The sequence below is a fragment of the Ictalurus punctatus genome, chromosome 14 (genome assembly GCF_001660625.3).
Source record: "Ictalurus punctatus breed USDA103 chromosome 14, Coco_2.0, whole genome shotgun sequence".
In the NCBI taxonomy this organism is placed as follows: domain Eukaryota; kingdom Metazoa; phylum Chordata; class Actinopteri; order Siluriformes; family Ictaluridae; genus Ictalurus; species Ictalurus punctatus.
The window spans coordinates 16122586-16138293 of NC_030429.2; the positions used below are offsets into that span (position 1 = coordinate 16122586).

Here is a 15708-nt window from a genome sequence, read left to right on the forward strand (position 1 = left end):
CTGCGGCATGCTGAGAATGAAATTGCTTCAACAAAGAGCACAATTTGGAGGTGGTCTGCTGATTTTAAACAAGCCTTTCTCCAGGAGATCGCAACCATTTTTTTTCTTCGTTTAATGTACACTAAGATTACTGCTGCAACGCTTCAGGGGGAAAAACACTATATCCTGTCATCATCCTGACAAACATATAGCATATACAAAGCAAAACACTTTGTCTTATATCTATCTTGATGAAAGTGAAAAAGATATTTCTGGTTATAATCTGCTGAAAAGTGAGACGTGCTGTATAATAACTGCACCATATCTCATAATCAGCCTTTTCCTACCGATTACTGTACACCTGTGTTGACTATCCTGAGCTTCAGCTACGCAATTTCTCAAGATTACTGTCTATATAACAGAGCTTTCACCTGAGTGTTTCACATATCCATTTTTGTGACAAACCAAGACAGCACAAATTCAAACAACGCTTGTGGTGCTGTATTGTGAATCATGAACTAGCCCAGGGCTTTACAGGAATACACAGGTATATCCACTACACAATATATTATGTCTCCAGAGTGTGTACAGCGAGACAGGATGTGTAAATCCTCACAGTCTTGCATTCCCCTATACCTTAAATGATCTGAGCGCCAGAGAATAACTTACTGCATACATTTACTACAGTGATAAATTCAATAACAGTTTACAGCATATCACACTTTGGAGACAAGGACCAACCTGTCATAGCTGGTTGCTAGCAAGCTAAGCTGCCAACCGTTTTGCCAACAGTAACAAAACATTCACCTAAAAGATAAATACTATCTCAGAGGTCACAGTGCTTTCAAATCTATCACAATGTTTCTACATTATCTACAGTCTCCAATGCTCTGTCACAGTGTTTCTACATTATCTACAGTCTCCAATGCTCTGTCACAGTGTTTCTACATTATCTACAGTCTCCAATGCTCTGTCACAGTGTTTCTACAGAAGAGCACAGTTATCAAATCTCTATCATGGTGTTTCTACAGAACAGCACAGTCTCTAAAGCTCTATCATAGTCTTTCTACAGAACAGCACAGTCTCTACATCTCTGTCACAGTGTTTCTACAGAACAGCACAGTCTCTAAATCTCTGTCACAGTGTTTCTACAGAACAGCACAGTCTCTAAATCTCTGTCACAGTGTTTCTACAGAACAGCACAGTCTCTAAATCTCTGTCACAGTGTTTCTACAGAACAGCACAGTCTCTAAAGCTCTATCATAGTCTTTCTACAGAACAGCACAGTCTCTACATCTCTGTCACAGTGTTTCTACAGAACAGCACAGTCTCTAAATCTCTGTCACAGTGTTTCTACAGAACAGCACAGTCTCTAAATCTCTGTCACAGTGTTTCTACAGAACAGCACAGTCTCTAAATCTCAATCACAGTGTTTCTACAGAACAGCACAGTCTCTACATCTGTCACAGTATTTCTACAGAACAGCACAGTCTCTAAATCTCAATCACAGTATTTCTATAGAACAGCACAGTCTCTACATCTGTCACAGTATTTCTATAGAACAGCACAGTCTCTAATTCTCAATCACAGTGTTTCTAAAGAACAGCACAGTCTCTAAATCTCTGTCACAGTGTTTCTAAAGAAGAGCAGACTTTCAAATGCTGTCACATTGTCTTACTGTAAATGCTGCAAATGTAAAAATCTTTATTCATGATATCGCAATTAACTGCACAAAAATAATGTGATTAATTGTGACCTATTATTTCAATTCAATTTGTTAGCTCTAATTTGTATATTGCAAATATAGAGTGATGGTGAGACAGTGTTTATTCATCTATTCCCTCTTACAGGTTTGCATATTGTAAGTGGGTTGTTTCTGTAAAACATCTGCTTTATATGAGAAGAAGCATAACAATAAGCTAATTCTTCCGCTCAATGCAGACCAGTTTAATGATAGCCCTAGGGCTGTTGAGTACTTTCACATTTCTGTGAAGTTGGCTGTCTTAATCATTTGATTGAGATAAGCGAGGCTGCCTCACTGAGAGTCTCACAGCACTCAATGGGAAGGTAAACAAATGAAGGAGCAGGGGTTAGGCGATGCTTCTCAATAAGCCTAGTCTGTCTGGGCTTACCGTCTGTCTGAACTATGGAGATAGATAAGCTCTGACTGCACTTCGCCCTTGCTTTTTCCCTTTCTCTCACAGTCTCTATTTCTCTCTCTCTCGCTCTCTCATTGGATCAATGACTCTGCTTCCCTATGGTCCTGACTAACCCAAGTGTAATCAAATAAGCTTCTCTAACATGGCTATGACTGCCATTCTGGCAAGACATTCGCACACAAATAAGCAAATACTTCATTTGCTCAATACATGCCATCTATGACTAACTAGACATCAGGCACAATATGTTAGGAAGAGTAATTCACTTCAGAATAACAAAACACACACACACACACACACACACACACACACACACACACACACACACACACACACTGAGGCAATTCATCTTTAGCATATTGAACATGTTCAACCTGAAGTCTTTGACAAATTCATATCATTATATGAATATAATTTGTTTTCGAAACAAATTGAGTGTTGCATGCTTGTCATTTATTGTTATTTGATTTTTATTTATGGAAGGAAGTGCAAATCCTCCAAAGGGACCAAATCCTCAGTGATATCCACCAGCTACAAGAAAACCAAGTGTGCCTAATAAACTTGGAGAATACAAACCTCAAATCTACTGATATGAAAGAAAAAAGTATATTTGAAGTGCAATAAAAATAAATTCAGTACGACATAGTCCAAAATGTGTGCTATATTAAGCAAAGCTTAAACTTAAGGAGACTTTCTAGGTGCCAGGTGTACTATGTGTCTAATTTAGTTACAAAGGTTTACAAATAGACTTTGGACTTCAGCACTATGAACAGACACTCTGATACTGCAAAGCTGCTATCTGTGCAGTAAGCAGAAATGATTACACACAGAAGACCTGAGATCATGAGGGTGTCATGAGGGACACATGCACACGTACACAAATGAGAAATAAGAGCCTGTGCAATCTTGTATAATCAGCTTGCACCCCTTATCAGCAATTCTTGTCATCTCCCCAACAGGTTACAACAATACTGCAAAAAACAAAACTGCTCACACAGACACACTGAACTTTTCTTCCAGACAAACAGACTGCACACTACAGAGGAAATATATACTACACCCACTAAAATGGTATGCAGGCAATTATACACTGATAATGGATAAGACATTATCTACTGACAATATGGGGAATACATAATCTACTTCAATTTAATTAATGAAATAAATAAAGTTTCATTTCGTTTACACTAGATCATCATTTCCTTAGTATTTTGATCCAGCCCTGACACTTTCTACAGTCTAGCAACACTGTTTTTTCTAATACACCCAGCTGACAGAATGGACTTCATGCTTTTGAGGAGAACTAAGTAAACACATAACTCAATATATCTCCTGGGTTCAAACGTAAAGAAAAACTTTATGATCCTGAACTGTGAATCGCCAAGTATGTTGAATTATATGCACGTTTTTGGATGTCCCCCCAAAAGGGGGGGGGGGGGGCATTCATTTCACGGGAGGACTTCAAAGAATTGAATTCAAAGAAAGAAGTTCCTTCCATGGATTTATTTCATGACTATGAATTGGCTATACTCAAACTCCACCCATAGTTCTTTCTTCAAGAAAAGAAGTGCTGGGTAAAAAAAACAGTGAATGGAGGGATAAGTGGCCATATCAGTGGTCATCAAGTAGAAGAGTGAAGTATCTATTATCTCCCAGAGAGGACTTCTTTTTATTACAGGTCAAGCTGTGTGGGGATCAGGAGAGGCTGCTAGCCAACAGCTGCCCCTCTGCACGGGGCTTGATTACTCAGGCAGGAGTGGAAAAATTAGCTGAAGGAGTGTGTTCAATGTGTGTAGTGTGTGTGTGTGTGTGTGTGTGTGTGTGTGTGTGTGTGTGAGTGACCATGAGAATACATGCCCCATTTCCAAGGATTCCCTCTATATCTCTACAGCCTCTAAGTGTAAAGGTCCGCATACCCTTAGGACAAAATTAAGAAGACAAAGAAACCCACATTATAGCAACAAAACATGTATTAAGTTTCATAGATGTTCACAGATGTGTTTCACAGATGTTCCCTTATAATCAGAAGTCATTAAAATAGTTAAAGAAGTTATCAGAACATTGTCATTGACATTAATAGTGAAACAAATTCGATCCTTTATGGTAGAAAATGGTCGATTGCCATTTTGTATTCTTTGAGCAGATTTCTTTTAAATACTTTCCTCCCTTTCCCATTTTCCTTAACATAGAGTTGCAATTAAAATTATTCAACTCCCATTGCAAATCAGGTTTATTGTCAAAATGTAGACTTTCAGCTGTTTGCAATGAACAAATCAGACAAAAGCAATTGAAATAGTTCAACACAACGAATGCTTCAAGTGGTTTCCCCAAATTCAACTGAAAATGCACCTTATAATGACTTCTCCAGTTTCAGAATGATTCATCCCCCTTCATGGCAAACATCTTTAATACTTAGTAGAGTTCCCTTTTGCTATTATGAACTGCTGCAAATGAGATGCATAGCCAGACACCAGCTTCTGGCAGCGTTCCTAAGGAATCTTTGCCCATTCCTCATGAGCAATGGCCTCCAGTTCAGTAATATTCTTGGGTTTGTGTGCTGCAACCGCCTTCTTCAAATCCCACCAGAGATTTTCTATGGGGTTCAAGTCAGATGACCGTGATGGCCCTGTAAAATCTTCCAGGACTTCTTCCGCAACCAAACCTTGGTGAAATTTGAGGTATGCTTGGGATCACTGTCCTGTTGAAAGATCCAATGACACCAAAGCTTCAGCTTCCTCACAGACGGCATGACGTTTTCTACTAGGATTTCCTGATACTTTAGTGAATCCATCTTACCTTCCACACGCTGCAGGTTTCCAGTGCCGGAGGATGGAAAGCAGCCCCAGAGCATCACCGAGCCACCACCATGCTTGACTGTGGACAGTGTTCTTTCTTCATTATTCTTCCTCCAGACATACCACTGATCCATTGTGCCGAAAAGTTCCAGTTTTGTTTCATCGCTCCACAGAACAGAACCCCAAAACTTCTATGGATTATTTATATGATTTTGAGGCGACTTTTCTTATGGTTTTGGGTCAGTAGTGGTGTATTTCTTGGAGTTCTGGCATGAAAACCTTCTGCGTTTTGTACATGCCATACTGTGCTCACTGAAACCTCAGTGCCTGTTGCCACCAAGTCTTGCTGCAGGTCTTTTGCAGTCACTCGAGGGTTTTCACAACCGGCCTTCTCAGAAATCTGGTTGGAGCCGTTGATAGCATCCTTTTTCTGCCCCGTGCAGGTGTTTAATGTATTTTGGGGGCAGTGGTGACTTGTGGGGAGTGGTGGCTTGGGGACAGTGGTGACTTGGGGACAGTGGTGGCTTGGGGGTTAAGGTTACTGATCAGAAGGTCAGGGGTTCAAGCAGCACTACCCAGCACTACCAAGCTGCCACTGTTGGGCCCTTGAGCAAGACCCTTAATTCTCTCTGCTCCAGGGGTGCCATATCATGGCTGAACCTGCACTCTGACCCCAACCTCCTAACATGCTGGGGTACGCGAAGAAAACAGAATTTCACCGTGCTGTATTGTATATGTGGCCAATAAAGACTCATTATCATTACCATTATTTTCTACCCCTAACCAGTTCAGTTATTTCATGTGTTCCAGCTCAAGCACACCAGGTGCAATTAGTTGCATCAGGTGTGTTTGATACAACACCTGTTTTGCATATTTGTGCTCTTGTGAAGGATTCTATTCAGGGGGTTGAATAATTTTGAAACTGGAGAAGTCATTATAAGTTGCATTTTCAGTTGAATTTGGGGAAACCACTTGAAGCATTTGTTGTGTTGAACTGTTTCAATCACTTTTGTTTGATTTGTTCATTGCAAACAGCTGAAAGTCTGTACATTTCTACAATAAACCTGATTTGCAATGGGGGTTGAAGAATTTTGATCACAACTGTATCTGTTACCATGCTGTTTGATGTCATACTCTGGGTAAGTAAACTCAGTGATCTCCAGAATTATTGGCACTGTTCAAAAAATTTGCCAAAATATTTCTATAATTCAGTTCAATTCAATTCAATTTTATTTGTATAGCGCTTTTAACAATGGACATCACCACAAAGCAGCTTTACAGAAATATATATATTCACGATATAAATTTAAATGTATAAGTTTATCCCTAATGAGCAAGCTGAGGTGACAGTGGCAAGGAAAAACTCCCTGAAATGATATGAGGAAGAAACCTTGAGAGGAACCAGACTCAAAAGGGAACCCATCTTGGTGACACCGCATAGTCTGATTATAAATGATTCCCTTCCATAACTGTGTGCAAAAAAAAATGCAGTTGTACAGGAAATTCATTATAGTTTTCACGTGAAGTAAATTTTGTTATCAACTGTTTTCTGATGGAGACTGGAGTACAAAACTGTTCATGGCAATTTCAGTCCTAAAGCTATCATGGCAATTGTAGTCCTAAGCCATCATACTGGAGTAAAACTGTTCATGTCAACTGTAGTCCAACATCATCTTCATGGTATTTATGTGGTACCAACCACAGTAATCTCATTGATCTTCAGGTTGTCCATATGTGGCCATATAAACTTTCTGAAAGAACTTCCCAAACTGCACAGACTCAACCTTATCAAGTGTCATTAGAACAGCAACTAACATTGTGTATTGTGTTTGATGAAACTAAAACGCTTGTTCAGGAACAACATTAGCATGTTTGGCAACAAAAGGGAATCATACAAGGAAATAGATATGATAGCTCACTGTCACACTTGTGAAGATTGATGGCATCATGAAGTCTGCTAGATACCAGGATATTTCAGCTGAAAGCCTGGTTTCTTCTGCCAGGAAATTCAAACTTGACTAAAAAGAAGAGCTAAACATACTTTCAAATCAAAAGAAATATCACAAAATCAGTAGACTACAATGACTATCTCAGTCTCCAGAATTGAACCCTACTGAAAAGCTGTAGTCTGAATTGAGGGAAGTCCACATGCACAAATCTAAGAATACAAAGGAGCTTAAAATATTTTGCATATATAGAAGTGGACCAAGATCCCTCTACAAGTGTTGCCAACATTGTTAGACATTACCAGAAGTGACTCAGTGCTGCTATTCTCTCCAGGGCAGACGTTACAAAATATAAAATGTAAAGATACTGATAATTTTGAAACCAGTGTTTTGTAGATAAAAGTACACTTAAAAATGTTTTGTGTTCGGAAAATGAAAACATGTTTAAAATAAAAAAATATATATATACAATGTTCCTATATGTTTGAGCTTAAAATATCACTTACTGCATGTATTATTGTTTTTATGAATTATATTTTTTAATAATTCTGCTGTACAAAGAGCATTGTAACTGTGACGATTTATTTTGTGTCATTCCTCTTGTTTTTTCCATATGTGTCACATGAGACATGAGGCAGGGGACACCCTGGACGGGGTGCCATCCCATCGTAGAACGCAATCGCACACACACTACTGACAATTTGAGATGCCAATCAGCCTACAACACATGTCTTTGGACTGGGGGAGGAAACCAGAGTACCTGGAGGAATGCCCCAAAGCACAGGGGTGCAAACATGCACACAAGGTGTAGGCAGGAATCAAACCCCCAACCCTGGAGGCGCAAGGCAAACATGCTAACCATTAAGCCACCATGCCTCTTGGAATTCTTTTCATTTGAACATAAATTGTAAAAATCAAGGCATGTTTTCCTTTATTTCCATTCAAACAACATCAGGGATGCACACATTTGCACATGCAAACTATGCAATGGTCTATAGAATGTAAATAGCAAATTTGACTTTCAAATGGTATACAAACTGTAAAACACATCTACATTATCTTCCACAGGCATTAACTGAGGCAAATACTGAGGCACGTGTTCTTACTGAGGTGTTACTCAGCTGTTAGAACATGACAGACATAACCCAAGCCTCATTAGCACTTTACAGTCGATGAAAATGTCTGTTCTCCTTGTAACTGACAAGACCTTTCCTCCCACTATTACATGTCCTTTGAATCATCTCTACTGCACAGCATGGCTTTGACCCAGGACCTCAGTGCCAGCATGCTTCCACCTCTCTCTCTCTCTCTCTCTCTCTCTCTCTCGCCTTTCACCCAGTGACATGCGTCATTACCATTTCTTTCACTGAGATTAAATAGTGCGGTCCAGACTGTGTCCGTGGCTTTGAACCTGCTCTTCTGAAACATGCTCTTTGATTTCGCTTCCTCGCTCTTAAGCAGGGGCAATCGGGGCTCTAATTAAGATAGCAGTAGGCCACTGGATAAAAGGAAGAAAGACTAACACTCTTTACTTGAGCAGAATATGAAAAAAAAAAAAAAACCTGTAAAATATATTACTTTTTGTTTAAAAAAAAAAAAAAAGAGTGACCAAGATATCTAACAGGATGGTGAATTTATATGGAATTAAAAGTGCTGGTATTATTTAAAATTCCAGTGGAACTTGTGTATGTGTGTGTGTGTGTGTGTTTTTTAAAATCCTAAATTATATCTACATGGCTTTAGGCCTATTATCATATCACAGTTTCATCATAGTCTATTTGCTTATAGCCCACTGCATCCTGCAACAGCTTTTTGAAGGAGGAGACTGGAGATAAAAAACTTAATCCGTGAGATTTGCACGCTCTCTCCAGCTCTGAGCTGATGTCTATCTCCCCAAGCTAGAATGTGAAAGGCAGTTCAGAGTTTTTAACCTCCCTCACAAAGGTCACATGCAAACCACATCCTTGTTTTTCAGTTGCAAGCAGAACAGACAACAGAATGCTGCCAGAAAGTGCTGGAATGAAACAGTCATATGATCTGTTTGAACAAACTGGAGCTGTTCAACTGGTCATTACAGAAAGGCCTCCTGATGAACACAAAGTACACGGGTCTCAGTTTAATAATCAACAATCAAAACCATTTGAACTATTAAAAGTAGGATTTACGAAGCTTGTAAACCCATTAAAAAAACTGAAGCTTGTGTAGAATATTCAGTACTCACAAGTATGCGTCTTCTTTGTTACTGAAATACCTGAAACACAGAGGAATACCCTTGTTAAATACAATCACATATACATTGCATTAACAGCATTGAGCAGACGCCCTTATCCAGAATGACTTTCAGAAGTGGGTTGTAATCTCTGTCAAAATCATATCCTTATGCTAGTACAAATACAGTAGGTCAGGGTCTAAGAAAACTATCAAGCTAAGACTATGGTAGAGAGGAGTTAATACAACATCCTGGCACTGCAAAAACAGTACAAGTTGAGGGTTATTTTTAAAGTTAGTTATTCATTCATTAATAAAGTGTAACCTGTTTATCCTAGTCAGGGTCACGGTGGATACCAAGCCTATCTTGGGAACACTGGGCATGAGGGCACTGGGCATACACCCTGGCTGGAATGCCAATCCATCACATGAGACCATGCACACACATATTCACATTCACACACTCATTTACACCTTGGGGCAATTTATAGTCATCAATCCACCTACTGACATATGTCTAGGAGGAAACTCAGACAAACGTATAACAATAATAATGAACAAAAAAATTGTTCCTCAAAAGAGCAGTTGAGAGACGTGTCAAAATGCAGCACAAACAGCCTTGTTCAATGTAGCATCTCTAAGTCCTGACATTGACCCGAGGCCAAAGGCTGCTGTTGACTGTGACAAAGTTGCTCAGTGCTGCCACAGGCTGTGCCCAGGCAAGGTCAAACAGGTCAGCATGCAGTCACAATACCAACCAGCCAATTGCCTCACTGTCATGGCTGACCTCTGCGTGATGAAAATGAACAGTGGGGCATGTGTGGAATGCTAGGCAGACCTGCGAGTCTTCTCCTGGGCTGTAATCAGACCCCACAGACTACGAGTACATCTTTACACCTGATCTAACAAACCACTATACTGTACTGCATTGTGGTTGAGAGTCAGTGTGCTGTGGATTTGTCTGGTTGTGTTCAGTGTGATGTGTATTTACTATACATACTGTATGTCTTATGCATATGTGTACTGTATATACCAGTGTGGTGAGGTGATGGTGTCAGGAATGTGGATACCATGGGTTCACTAGTAGCATCTGAAACTCTCTGGGAATATTAAGCTGACAGAAAAAGTGGCATTGAAGGAGTAATCCCTCTGAAACTCCTGCCTACAATTAAAATCACACAGCAGTCAGCATCAGCTTTAGCCTCCTTTAGCCATGATGTCAAGCAGGGGCTAACAGTGACACGAGTGATCTGGGCAACAAGCACCACTCTCCTAATTCTCTTAATTCTAGGAGCTGGTGTGTTATCACACAAGCCTTACATGAAGCAGAGATTTCTAAGTGTCCAAGGAAATTTGCAATTGTGTTTTTTTTGTTTGTTTGTTTTTAAAAAAAATCCTGCTATTTTCTTGCTTAGCAGACCCTCAAACATCACAAATGTGGTCATAATGTGGCCATGCAATATTTGTTTTCTTTCTGCGCAATAAAAAAAAGTAGGCTTTTGTTTCACTCTCTAACGCTGGTTTATATTTGTATACTCTCTGACCATAAATCCATATCAGAATGTATTTGGCTTTTTTCTGAGTGCGAGTATAGACACTGAGAGGTTCTCTTAGGGACACACACTGAAAACTTACTTGACCCAACCACAGAGATTAATCGATACAAGAGTGCTTGAGGCTGATAAGCTATCAGTGTGTGAGCAACACACAAATGCATTCTTTTACACACTAGAGTGAAACAAAAACAAATTAGTGGCTGGTTATTTAATACAGTGCAACTGGCAAGGCTGGTGAAAAGGTAAAAGAGCAACACTGTAGAATGCAATCTGAGTCAGAGTCGTGTCTCTGCTCGCTCTCCATCCTCATTCTTCAGCGATCTGTTCATCTCCATTTCCTCCCAAATCACAACAGCCATTCTGACAACGTCACATAATGATTTGAAAACCAACGTCTGTGTTCGCAAATCAAAACGGTGATACGGTGCTAGTTCAAGAAAAAATGGCCTGTTGCTGAGGGAGAGGGGAGGGGAGGGGTCACCCCTCGCCCATTTCCTCCTCTGTGTGTCATTCAGATGCCAGAGAACCAGTGAGTGAGTTCGGAGCAGGAGGTGGCTAGGCCCTGACACCTCTCGAGCCTGCCAGGTTATATGTGTGCTCTGTTGGAGGACAGAGTGAGGGTCAGTATAGCGGTAAATCTATCCTTGACAGATGGGGAAGCCAAACATCGCAGAACATCATACAGAATGCTGATAATGCTGCTCTTGGACATGAACACATTATCACTATGCTCTGATGAGAAAGAGCCACAAGAGAAATGGTTTCTTTCTTTCCTTCTTTATTTCCTCACTTGCATCCTTCCTTCCTTCCTCCCTCCCTCTGAATGAATGAGAAGTGTGTTGAATGAGAAGATAATTACTATGCATGAAACAGCAAGGTAAGTGTACCTGACTCACAATCATAAAGACGAGCTTGTTGCAGTTCAACACCGACTTCAGGAAAGTCAGCTCAAGGGTAAAGAGTTATTCATGATCATTTCTGCTCTTTGCATCAGCCATTGTGTAGGAAACACACTCACGAGTCATACAACATGACCTGATTAATCTCCGATCTCTTACCTTCAGCGTTTTAACACTTCAGATGTAAAAAAAAAATCGCATTTAATTCATGCTTTAAAGTCATTTTTCCCTATTAATGATGTACTTCTTACATTCACTGCAACTAGTTTAAAGCGCTTTTTCAGATATTACCTTTTATGTAGTGTGTTACGTAGCTGTTTGTGAATGTACAAAACCTGCAAAGTTTCAGAAATCAAAGCGCACGAAAAATGGAGTAATTGTCTCCCAAAAGAAAAAAACGATTCTGAACAGCTGAAACGAGTCGTTAGTAATTCCAGACTTACTTCCTGTACTAACCTACGTAGGTTTGTAACAAAAAGCCCCGCCTCTGGTTTTCACTGGCTGCTCGCAAATAACATATACTCTGACCCGCCCTCAAACAGTACAGTTATGACTGCGTCCTAAAAGAGTTAGGTTCATGTCTAGAAGACGTTGTTTTCTGCTCTGCAAAAGCAAAATCACTTCGCATGGACTCCTTTAAAACGATGTAAAACTTCGCATGGACTTTTCAAACGATACCATAGCTGAAGTCAATGCGGGATTTGTGAAACGATTATTCATTAAAGATGGGACCGTACCCACTTTATTTGGACCACCTTGCGCCTCTGGATCACAACCTGTAAGTTTGATGAAATATTTGTATATATATTTTCTACTGAGTGTTCCAAATGCGTACTTTTGTGTCGTATACATGTACAGCCAGTGCACAGCTGTTAGCCTCTGCTAATTAATGAAAACATACGGCTGTTAAAAACAATCACTGAAAAAAAAATCACATTTTTCCCATGAAAAAAATCTTGCCGTGTAGGTAATCATTCATTACAGTGTTTCCTTGTTTTACATTTGCTGAGACCAGCTGACACTGTACATGTTACAAATGAAGAGCGAAAATAACTTTATCAACCCAAAAACATGCTTAGAGCAATGCTGATTAGCCAGGTCAAGACTACTGAGTGCCATCAAAAAGTCTTAACTTCCACCATATTAGAAGTGTTCTTAGAGATCAGTTGTCTATAGGTGAGTAGTGGAGTGGAGAAGAGCTTGTCTCCTGGCACTACTGTCTGCCAGACAGACTGTATGTCATAATTCCAGGTTCCTTAGCGCCTGACAGCAGATGATGATCATGGATGGTTATTGTCAGGTTACCTCTCTTGTGGAGAGCAGCCACGCTACTCCAGGGTTCAGTGTGCCATGACATTCAAAGTTACAGTCTCCTTCATGTAATGGAGCAGTCCTCTCACCAAGCTAATGGGAGCGATCCATTTAACCTGTGGCAGAAATACACAAACGAGGAAGTTCCTAATGCGAGGCCCATCCCGGGGGGATGTACACGGATACCGCCCGCCCTCCCCCCAGGCTGCTGCCGATCTGAACGCTTGATTCATTGACTGCTACTTCTCACTTATTCTCATTCACTGCCGTGGAGACGAGGAGGGGGATGTAGGTTCTCTTGGCCTTGTAAGGACACGCCGAGTGCAAAAACACTCGAGAAAAATAACACCTAAGTGATGAGTAACCCAAAAAAGAGGTGGAGCCCTCACAGGTCGATGGGGTAGTGCATGTAATTTGACTTTAAAGATCACTTTAATTAGTTTTTTTTTTTTTTTTTAAATCTGGCAGCTTCCCAAAAATATTTATTAAAGGTAGAAAAGATATACCCTTGAGACTACCACCACAGCGACAAGTGTACTTGACTTACATGGAAGAGGGCATCGTCTAAGCCAAAGTGGCCTTTAATTCATAAATTCCCATGTTCAAGGTTGTTTTTAAAAGATTACCAATTCTGCTTTACTCTCAGATTGCTTCTTTTCAGTAAGCCTCACTGGTCCAACTTCTTATTGCGTAAGGTGCTAACCCTAGTGGCATGGTCTGAGCCAAAAACATGCAATAATCAATAAAACACAACCCATAGAGGCTGTTACAGGTTATGTTCACTACAGTAATTTATGAATCTCAGGTTAATAAATAAAATAGACAGTTTGGCTTTACCTGCCGTTCAAAATGATACTTTATTAATAATTTATCTGTAAAAATTTAAGACCTGAATTATACAACACATTTTAGTTTCTTAGACACAGAAGTGCTTTAGAGATCAGAAGAAGCATACACACACAATATATATATATATATATATATATATATATATATATATATATATATATATATATATATATGCCTCAGTTTCTTAGATAACGAATAGTATTTGGATTTAGATACAGATAACATAGATAACTGGAACAAAATCATAGCTGATTTTGTTTGGAAGGATAACGATAGTAAAGGAACAGAAAATTATTTCTGAATGCAAAATGTGTCAATATAAACTTGACCTGTAATGTTAATCTAAATCTGTCTAATTAAAGGTCACATTTACATGCACTCTTGTTTGGGCAGTTATAGGTTGCTGGTAAGCAATGAATATCACACAGTGGGTTTATCCTTGTTATATGAGGTTTCTGGAGTTCTGGCTCTGGCTCTGTGGAGACTGTAGTGGAGACTGTAATATAACATAATATATATTCAGTAAAAAAAAAAAAAAAGAAACATCCCTTTTTCAGGAGACTGTATTTGAAAGATAATTTTGTAAAATCCAAATAAGCTTTACAGATCTTTATTGGAAAGGGTTTAAATGATGTTTTTCATGCTTGTTCAATGAACCATAAACAAATATTGCACATGCACCTGTGGAACAGTCCTTCAGACACTAACAGTTTACAGGCGGTAGGCAATTAAGCTCACAGTTACAATAACTTAGGACACTAAAGAGACCTTTCTACTGACTCTGAAAAACACCAGAAGAAAGATGTCTAGGGTTCCTGCTCACCTGTGTGAACATGCCATAGACCTGCTGCAGGGAGGCATGAGGACTGCAGATGTGTCCAGAGCAATAAACTGCAATGTCTGTAATGTAAGACGCCTAAGACAGTGCTACAGGGAGACAGGAAGGACAGCTGATCGTCCTTGCAGTGGAAAATTACATGTAAACATGCCTCCGCCCCAGCAGATGAGCATATATATATATATATATATATATATATATATATATATATATATATATATATATATATATATATACGGCACATTTATATTGTAAACCTGTTATTTGCATAAATTTGATGAAAGTATATAAAGTGAACAATAATGATTTCAATTGTATAAACATAGAATCAGAGCAAAGGGCATATATTTTCTCAAGTTCTGTCAAAGTCATGCCAACATTCTTCCTGACACACTTAGCCTTATTATACTTTCATAAACTTCCAAATGCAAAAATGCAATGATTAAAAAAGCATAATGATTCTCATCATCTGCCACTCCCTAATATTCTAAAACACTTAAGTAACTCCATGGAGAGGTCTCTGTCTCTCCGGGGAGGTTAAAGAGAAAAATGACTTCTTCATCTCCAGGCGCTGTTATTTCTGGTCATTTCTAATTGGTTTTAACTAAAAGCAACCCAACTCTGCTGGATCCACAGGTTCCCTCTAACCACACTGCTGCACAGTTCTCTGCAAATAGCAGATTTACATCCAAATTAGTTTTAGAGGACATAGAAATTATGCTGCTTTAGTGTCAAGACAGACCAAAAAAAAAGGAGAACAAGATAAAAACCAGACACTAGGTTTTGGCATGGGCTATAAAAAAAAGGGATAGAAAACAAATGTCTCAGACGTAATAATCCAGTGTGGAGGTCATAGCAAGTCAGACCATCATAAGGTGAAACAATGATCCATAGGCCATGGACAGTGCAACATCTACCCCACTGTCGTGCTCCATTATTGGGGTTGGGAGGCTCCAGGTGAGTCCTGAATACTGTCTTGAGGCTCGTGAATAATACATGGCAGCCATAGGGATTGACATGAGCCCAGGAAGGGCACCCGAACAGCAGGCATGGCTGGCAGGCAGATTGGAGGCTCAGATGGAATTTTAATTGTTCTGCAGGGAACGCAGCCGATAAGCGTTATTGTTATGCTGAAGATGCAGCACAACACAAACCCATTCAGCCAAGT

General features: G+C 39.6%; 1 protein-coding gene across 1 annotated transcript in view; it reads right to left on the minus strand.

Moving 5' to 3' along the window:
* Positions 1 to 15708, minus strand: part of roraa (RAR-related orphan receptor A, paralog a) — a 260726-nt gene that overhangs the window by 84620 nt on the left and 160398 nt on the right. The window contains exon 2 of the mRNA XM_017485580.3: positions 9101 to 9130. Within this exon, the coding sequence (XP_017341069.1) occupies positions 9101 to 9130 (30 nt within the window). The remainder of the gene's footprint in view (positions 1 to 9100; positions 9131 to 15708) is intronic.